Source organism: Spinacia oleracea, chromosome 2 (assembly GCF_020520425.1).
Source record: "Spinacia oleracea cultivar Varoflay chromosome 2, BTI_SOV_V1, whole genome shotgun sequence".
In the NCBI taxonomy this organism is placed as follows: domain Eukaryota; kingdom Viridiplantae; phylum Streptophyta; class Magnoliopsida; order Caryophyllales; family Amaranthaceae; genus Spinacia; species Spinacia oleracea.
Window position 1 is genome coordinate 35,733,184 of NC_079488.1, and position 8,874 is coordinate 35,742,057.

General features: G+C 32.6%; 1 protein-coding gene across 1 annotated transcript; it reads right to left on the reverse strand.

Moving 5' to 3' along the window:
- Positions 1-264: 264 nt before the first annotated feature.
- Positions 265-6,921, reverse strand: LOC110797212 (WAT1-related protein At4g30420-like). Its single transcript, XM_022002307.2, has 7 exons — positions 6,532-6,921; positions 6,108-6,176; positions 5,571-5,687; positions 3,189-3,429; positions 1,330-1,491; positions 717-868; positions 265-595 (listed from the first exon to the last, which is right to left on the reverse strand). The coding sequence occupies exons 1-7, from the start codon at positions 6,699-6,701 to the stop codon at positions 403-405; spliced, it is 1,104 nt and encodes a 367-aa protein (XP_021857999.1). The 5' UTR covers positions 6,702-6,921; the 3' UTR covers positions 265-402.
- Positions 6,922-8,874: the final 1,953 nt, after the last annotated feature.

Genomic DNA, 8,874 nt, shown 5'->3' on the forward strand with positions numbered 1-8,874 from the left:
TGCTCTGATCCATTTTGTTGTTTAGCCACATTTGTCCCCACTAAGTCAAGAATCAAGACATAAGTCACACAAGGGTGGATGACTTAAATTGTTTAGCCATAAATGGTTACATCACTTATATTCTGTGCAGAATCTAAATTCTTACTTGTAAACTATAGACCACGTTTGATTTAAATTTAGTCTTATAATCAATTTTATTGTAAATCTCATTTAGCAGGAACAGATAACAGTAAAATAGCATGTAGTCAATCAACAAAATCGACGTAAAATGACATGTATATACTTGTATATTCGTAAAGTGTAACGAGTTACTACAACAAATTCGGTGTTTTATGGACGCTTTTCTGGCCTATTTTCGACACAAAAGAATATAAATAATTATTCCATAATTTACAGCTAAATCTAAACTTCTTCAATACAATAATCTGTCAGTAAAGGCTGCTCCAAATCATCACTCTTACATATTGCTTTCTGTTGTCCTGTTTTTGGTGAACTACCTTCAAGCTCATCGTATTCTAGAATTTCTTTGGTCTCCTTTGATTTACCCCATAGCACAATGTACAAGCCAATAATCACCGCGGCACCACCTAGTAAACTGAAAAATTAACCAACCAAAACATATTAGTTATCCACGCTTTTGTACAAGGCTATGTATAAGCATTAAATATATTTTTACGAACGTGTTATGACATATTCATAATGAACGATGTTAGTACCTGCCAACGTAGAGTTCTTCGTGAAGAAACAAGCATGCCAAGATAGTTGTGATAAGAGTGGATAGTGGGTTGAACATAGCTGAGTAGAGTGGACCTCTTCGCGATATACACCATGCTTGTGCAAAGAATTGAACTCCCGATCCAAATATTCCCTGTTAAATTATAATTAGGTAAGTAACATTAGAATTTAGAATATGCTCTCCAAAGCTATTAGAATTTAGAATATGCTCTCCAAAGCTGGGTTTCTTCAAAAAAAAAAAGCTGGGTTTCTTCTAATCTAACTTAATTGCCTCTTTTTGCTGATACAGAGTATATAGTTAGGTCAAGTAATCTTTCCGTCCCAATTTTACCGCCATATTAAGGTTTTCATGGAATTATATATAATACAGAGTAAATTATTGCATGCTTTTTTTTAATAGAAACGCATATGAGATCAGAGATAGTGGAATAATTTTTTAATTGAATGTACGTGAAGGGATGTGGGGCCAAATTTTTCGTACCAGAAGTAAAATGTAATAAAAAGTAGTGGGTCCATTTCATAAAATTGGGATGGACGTAAATGGAGTGTGACGATTAAATTAAGACTAGGGAATTGAGTACAGATTGTTCATACCGAAAAGAAGCAACAAGTGATTTCAAGATTTGAGCTCAAATTCCAAGCGTCTGGGTCGTCATGCTCCAAGAACAAGGCGATTGCCCCAGATTGCAACATAGAGAGGAAACACATCCAAGCAGAGAGAGATAAGTGATTAGGGTAGCGTGTTGATAATGGTACCTGTACGTACATCAAAATAATCAAAAAAAATTAATAATTATTAAACACTAGAATAACTTTTATTCGATTTTTGTTAAATTTTAATATTCCGTATGTTTTTATTAATTTTTATATTAAAATTTTTTTGACGGTTAAACATTTTAAAGAATTATATAGTTACTTTTGCACATTATTAGTAATTTTGAAGTGATAATTTATATTTATAGCGAAAATTTTATCATTAAAACTAGTTAACTTTTACATTATATGGGTAATGTTTATCCATTTGACTTAACTTGTACAATATTTATTGTATGTCACCTTTAAATAAGAATTTGTACAATCTAATTTCACGTGGCTGGTAGAGAATACATTTGCAACTAAACAGGGGCGGAACCAGAAATTATACATAGGGGGTCAAATTTTAACATATAATTTTTATAACATTGAAAAACAAAAATAAGATAAGAAAACCAAGTATAAAATTGAGGGAGTAAAAAATCGAACATTGTACCTCACCTCCAAGGAAAAAATAACCACTTGAGCTATACTAGACATGTGCTTCTATAGAGCATATTTAATATTTAAACATATCATGGGGGCCATGGCCCCCACCAGCCCCCCTGATTCCGCCCGTACAACTAAAGACGAAAGATATAAATAGTTTTTTTTTTTTTTTTTGGAGGTAAGATGAAGTGTCATATCGGGTAGGAACTCCGCCATGGGTCACCCCAACCGGAATAGCAGGTTAGACACTTTGATAGTGGAGGGATGATAAGGGGAAACCTCCCTCAAATTGCCCCTAGTGGGGATTGAGCTACCAACCTTTTGGTTGGAAGGTGGAATCGTTTCCTTCCACTAGTCTAGTGAATTGCTTGGTACAAAGGCATACGTAGTACGGAGTACTCCCTCCGTTTCTTTTTGTTGTATACGTTTCCATTTTAAGCGTTTCATATTGTTGTATCCATTTAGAATCTATTCTATTTTTGGACATACATTTTATCCTAAAATACCCTTACATTTCTATCTAATTACCAAAATACCTAAAGATTATACCCATATTCCCCACCTAATTTTCCCACCCATAATATTTAATTCTTTTCCCTTCCCCATATACCCACTCTCTCACCTCCTTTATCACCCATCATTATCACTCCTCTCTCTTACCTTATTTCTTTATTATTTTCTCACTCCTTTATTTATTATAATCTCTTACACTCAATCATTTCTCTTACACCCAATCATTACACTTATACCCATACAAACCAATATTCCATTTTTCTTAAAAACCACACCAGATTCCAAATGGATACATCAAAAAGAAATGGAGGGAGTACTATTTAAGGATGACTGAGAGTCATATTATAAATTTATAATATAAGTGTACTCCCTCCGTATTTTTTTAAGAGATACACTTGCTTTTTCCGGCCGTATTTTTTTAAGAGATACACTTGCCATTTTTGGTAACTTATCAACCCCACCACCTAATTAAATAATATATCTACTACACTTTATGGCCCACCATCCAATTAAAAAAATAATTTTACAACCACACCCACCCCACTCCCACCTCCACTTGTTCAAAAGGACATGGTACCCACTGTACTTATTTATTAAAATATCTACCCCAACCCCACTTCTTTTATTCTTCTTAAGACCCGTGCCCATCCAAGTGTATCTCTTAAAAAAATACGGAGGGAGTATAATGTAAGAGTTACCTGTAAAATGAGCCAGAAAGACCAGCAACACATGCTAGCAAAGATAAAGAGACATCCAAGCAACCAAGTGTGATCAGCTTCAAATGAGTTGAGCAAAAGAGAGTTGGCTGCTGGTGGGAGTTTAACATTCAGTAATTTTGAGCCTCTAAGCAAAGCCATGCAGCCTGCTCCAACCACACAAAATATTGTCCCTAACATCTTTGCAAGGCTGCTCAACTTCTTCATATGCACTTGCTCTATCCTATAATTCAACCATCAATATATTTTGTAGAATATGTCAATTCACATATTTATAAAGGGACCATTCCATTTCTTATCTTAAGACGATGACAGCTAAGCTAGTAAACACATAATTTCACATAAATACTTTCTCAGTTATTGTCCCTCTTCGTGCATTCATAACCCTTGATTTAAAAAATGAATAACCATTCATTTCGAGAAGACCCCATCCTCCTATTAGATGGGTTTTGGTTAAAAATCATCTCTCCCATAGTCCCATAGAGTTACTACTGATATAAACTAGTGCAAGTGTGGAAAGTATATATGTTACCTTGAACATATTTGTAGTACTTCTTATTTTAAAATTAAAATTGAAATGTTTCTCCAACCTTCTTGGAAAAGTTCTCTTTTAAGTGTCTTGATATTTTTTTTTGTTAAAGAAGCCAATTATTGTGTGACTGGTCTTACAAGTTGAAAATTCCTAGGAAAATAAGGTATATTATGCGAAATTCATAACTAATTTGGTGTTTACTATTTTAGTGTCCATGTAAAATGTTTATCTACAAGAGATGGGTAGCTGTTTCAACTCAAACTTGGTAGATAAATTGTTTAATGAATTTCCTAAAAAAAAACTGTCAAATAAACAATAATAATCATTGCCTAATTTAAAATGTCACTCACGCATTGCATGTGTTAACACTAGCTTTAAATAAAACCAGATACAAAGCTTACATCCATGTTGCATATATTAAGCTAAAAGTGGAAATTAAAACCATTAATATGCCAATCATAATTTAGTCATAAATTATTTAACTCAAATGAATTAAAATACCATTTTATATTTTTAGGATATACTTCATATATCTAAGACCATCTGCATCCTTGATTCTTGGTCAAGCGTAAACCAATTTCTCTCTCATCCTTCCCCTACTTCCACCTCATTTTCCACTAACTTGACATACTTATACAATAATCCCTACATTTTCTTCTACAATCTTGATCCAAAGTTACTAATTTCTCTCATATATTTTTTACATATATCTCACCTGAAATCCTCTCGAGTAAGCAATTACAAATTTTAACACTAATAAAATTAAATTATAGCATAATTAAAAAAATATTTAATTGTTTATTGTTTGATATGGAGTATTATTTTTGTTTAATTTTACAATTGCATGCAATTTTGTGGGCAATCAAACAACAAAATAAACGCCCAACTCAAATCACTAAAAACATCAGCATGCCAATTTTAACCCAGTTAATACACTACTTATTTAAACACCATAACAATTAATAAATATTTAAAAAGTAATAGTAAGAAAGCAATTAAGCAAAATTATCTTCTACTTTTGTTGCCCAAGGGGTCAAGAACCTGACCAAAGTCTAAGTAGGACAATACTTGCATGACATTGCCTATTTGTTAACATTGTGAAACTTAAAGAGAGTCAAGTATCACTTGACAGCTTTCTGCTGTGAAGGATGCTGATGCTCTAAGAGCATCTCTAATGGTAAGCAAATTGGTAAGTTGCTTTCATATGCCACATCAGATTTTCAAGCTACTATTTTTTCATGTGTATTTTGCTCCAATGGTTAGCAAGTTGCTTGAAATTTTTTAACAATTTTTTAAATTTATTTTTATTATTCAATTCACATGTTTATCAAATAAACAAAATTTTCCGCTCTTTTTTTCCCAAGCTAATTAGCTTTGTAGAGCTAATTTGCTTAACTTGACTAATTGTTCATATGTACTCCAATGGTTGGCTAGTAGCTAGAAATTTTATGAAAATCGCAAGCTAGTCCTTATATGTAACCATTGGAGATGCTCTAATGCATGGTTACTAGCCAAATTATTTCTTTTATTGTATATTAAAAAAATTACCAAATTATAACACAATTTTATCTGATAGGATAAGATGTAACATATATAACACTATCTCATATGATATTCGCCTTTTTTTTGGCGATCGAATGGGGCACAAAGGCAATATAAATTATAAATGGGAGCGGGAAAATCGAGAGACCTATTACACACAAATCCTCAATCTATCTCATATGATATTCTGTCAACTGGTATAATTACGTTATGCTCAACATTACTCCATTTCATAATCGTAATTTAAAAGATTGGTCAGTTATTTATTTAAAGTAAATGCAAGTAATTACCCCAAAATAGCAGCTGTCAAGAAGGTAACTGCAGGGACCAAATTAGACATGGCGGTCGCAATTGACGATGAAGCCAAATACAATCCTTCAAAGTACATCGTTTGATTCATCACCACTCTGTTCAAAAATTAACATCCAATCAACAATTATCAAACTGAAAACAAACAAGTGCAAAAAAGGAAATCAAAGATGATAATTTCTCGATCTCTCCGTCTAATTTTAGTTCACGTTAATATCGTTCAGAATACAGTTTTAAACGGAGACTAACTTATCGTTCAGACTACACTATTAACGTGACAATACAATCAGTTTTGAACGGAGTGATTAACTTATGGTTTAGATTAAACTATCAACGTGACAACGTAATTAATTTTGAACAGAGTGAGTAGCTTATCGGTCAAATTACACTATCAACATGACAATGTAATAAGTTTCGAATGAAATAAGTAGTTTATCGTTCGGATCACACTATTAACGTGTTTGAGCTTATCCATTCATTGAGCTAAGGGAATCAAAAGCAAAGATAAATTGAGATACCCAATGAATGCGGTGACAAATATCAAAAGAAATGTCCTAAATCCCATGAAAGAACCACTTGATTTTCCCCTGCAAAAAAAAAAAAAAGGTAAAAAAATCATGTTAGATATAAGTAGAGAAACATTAACTTAATACTTAAAGGTCTTAAATAGGACCCTAATCACAAAATTTCCCACAGTTCATGATTTCTTGAGGCTCTTTTTAGTATGAATTTTAATGAATCGTTCGAATTTGGAAGAGCTAGTTAGCTACCCATCCTAGACAACTCTTTGTTTTAAGTTTTACTAAAAATGTAATAAAAAATATATATTCGTCACCATTTTTTTGACCTTTTACTACTTTTGGAACTAACTTTACAATAACATCAATCATGTACGTACGTACATATAGAAGAAAAATTGATGTTGCGCGCATTGATGCTCACCTTGAAAAGAAAGCAATAGGACACATGACCAAAGTGGCAATTGCTTGTCTATAAAACATGAAGACCCTAGGATTCATGCCCTTAACAAGGGCAGCTCTATTCAAAAGTGCCATAACCGCAAATACACATTGTAATAACACCATCACTATTGCTGGTAATTGATCTCCCATCTTTTATATTTCTCCTTCTTCTTCAATGCTTTCTAGCTATTACTTGTAGTGGAATTAAGGGGACTGAGTCACAAATATAGTTTAGGACTTTGTTTTATAGTAAGATTGTAAAAGCTTAGGAAAGTACAACTGATATAAATAGTCCTATAGAATTCAGGAAAAAATATATGAAAAGACAAAAGCTGTAGTTGTACATTCAATAAGCGGTGGATCTTGCAAATTGTGCATGGTCAAGGTTTGTACCATGGATATATATGTCCAAAATATATAATCTTCGTCCAAACTAACATATATTAAAATTAATTGTCTGGTGGTTTAATGTGGATTGGGGCTGAACTTGGTAGGGAGATCCGTGTTTGATCCGCGCAACAATAATTGGGGGTTTGGTACCTATTCACCCATAACTCACCCCGAATTCCGATTAGCCCTAAGGGTGAATCGGGTGCTAACACCAAAAAAAAAAAACTAACATATATCGATATTGAGACCTTGTAGTAAATAGATATTTCTAGTTCAGAGTAACAAATATCGTTATAGGCCGTTACTGTAAAGGGATTTGACCGATTCAAACCATATTCCAACATCATATATATGTTCAAGATCTAATTGGTCAATTAAAGTGAATGTTACTAAACCCTTATAAAAAAATTCTACTATATATACACCTAGTATACAAGGTATCTTATATACCACGCTTTTCTATTGGTTGAAATGACATATTTATTGTATTTCATTCTCATTTTTTAGTGAATTTGATGATGTGTCAACACATTAATGAGGTACTACGTATATAATAGATTATTATACACTAAGTGTACATATAACCTTGTGTATATATAGCCTTTTCCCTTATAAGAAGGCATAATTGAGAGAGCCATTAAGAAAAGAGCAGAGTTTTTAAGGAGAAAGGTGGTTACAGGATACTCGAGAGGAAGATAGAAATGGAATATAATTGGTGAATGTGTTGGCCGCCTTGGAATGCAGAGTCAGTAGTGACTAAGCTACTTAACCGATTTTGTTTAACTTTCTGCATTTCCATGTGACAGTATCATGTATGGGGGCGCTTAATACTAGGAAACTCATCTAGATATTTCTTGCAAAATTATGCCCCTCCTCACTCCACTACAAAGAGGGTACGTGGGATTTTTAATCGTTTTACTGTGTGATATAAAAATCTTCATTTAGCTTAGTATAAGCCCATATGAGAGAAAAGTCTGATCGTATATAACTTATCTATTAACATGTGGTAATTTTGAAGGTTTGTAATTTTATAAGGTGGTAAGCTTGAAAATAGTGGACTTTATAAGATAGTAATTTTGAAGTGTTCCTTAAAAAAAAAAAAGACAATCGTTTTAACTTTATAACAACATCTACGATCAACTATTAACACATTTAAACTTGAAATATTCACATGAACTACCCATTTTCAACACCAAAAATTACAATACTATGGACACTAAGAAGTAAATTGTGCCACCCTTGACTTCAAACCTTGAGTCCGTCACTGTATACGTAGCCCTAGAAATTAAGGATGTCTTTCTCATACGATAGTACCAAATTATAATACGGAGTTTGTAATAATTTTGCGACTATAAAAGGAGAAATAAAAACAATAATCATATCTAGAATTGAATACATTAAATTTTTGTATTGTCCGATCAAAGTAGGCCGTACATAATGTGTCCTCCAAATATAAACAACGTGAACTACAATGATTAGTAACGCAGTTTAGATTAATCTAGTTTTGTTGTGTTTGAATGCATCGCATGATTATACATGTGATGTCGATGAAAGTGTTGTTGGAGCTGACTAGTTCCTGAGTCGGAGGATCACTATTCACTAATCACTATCATTATAATTAAACATTTTATCATAACATTTTGTCATATACTTGGTTATATCCATTTATGATTTAGGGTATGTTCTGTTCGACTTAAGAAAAAAGGTTTTAGGTTTGATTAATAAGTTCATATAAATATAGATAAGTTGCAAAATCAGACCGTATAAGTTTCAATATTGTAATCAAGTATTGAAGTATGCTTAGGTCAAATCAGGTCTCATCAAGCTTGTCATATACTCCTAATAGGTCAATCAGATTTAACCAGTTTAAATTAGTTCATTTCAGATAAGTTCGTGTTTTATACGACAAAAAGAATACATCCTTAGTTTGGAT

What these genes read in the sequence shown, in the direction of transcription:
- LOC110797212 (XM_022002307.2), bottom strand. Translation starts at nt 6,701, where the DNA reads ATGGGAGATCAATTACCAGCAATAGTGATGGTGTTATTACAATGTGTA. An exon ending in TTTGTCACCGCATTCATTGG is followed by an intron (nt 5,688 to 6,107) that starts GTATCTCAATTT and finishes ATTTTTGAACAG; the next exon opens with AGTGGTGATGAATCAAACGA. An exon ending in TTGACAGCTGCTATTTTGGG is followed by an intron (nt 3,430 to 5,570) that starts GTAATTACTTGC and finishes GTTGAATTATAG; the next exon opens with GATAGAGCAAGTGCATATGA.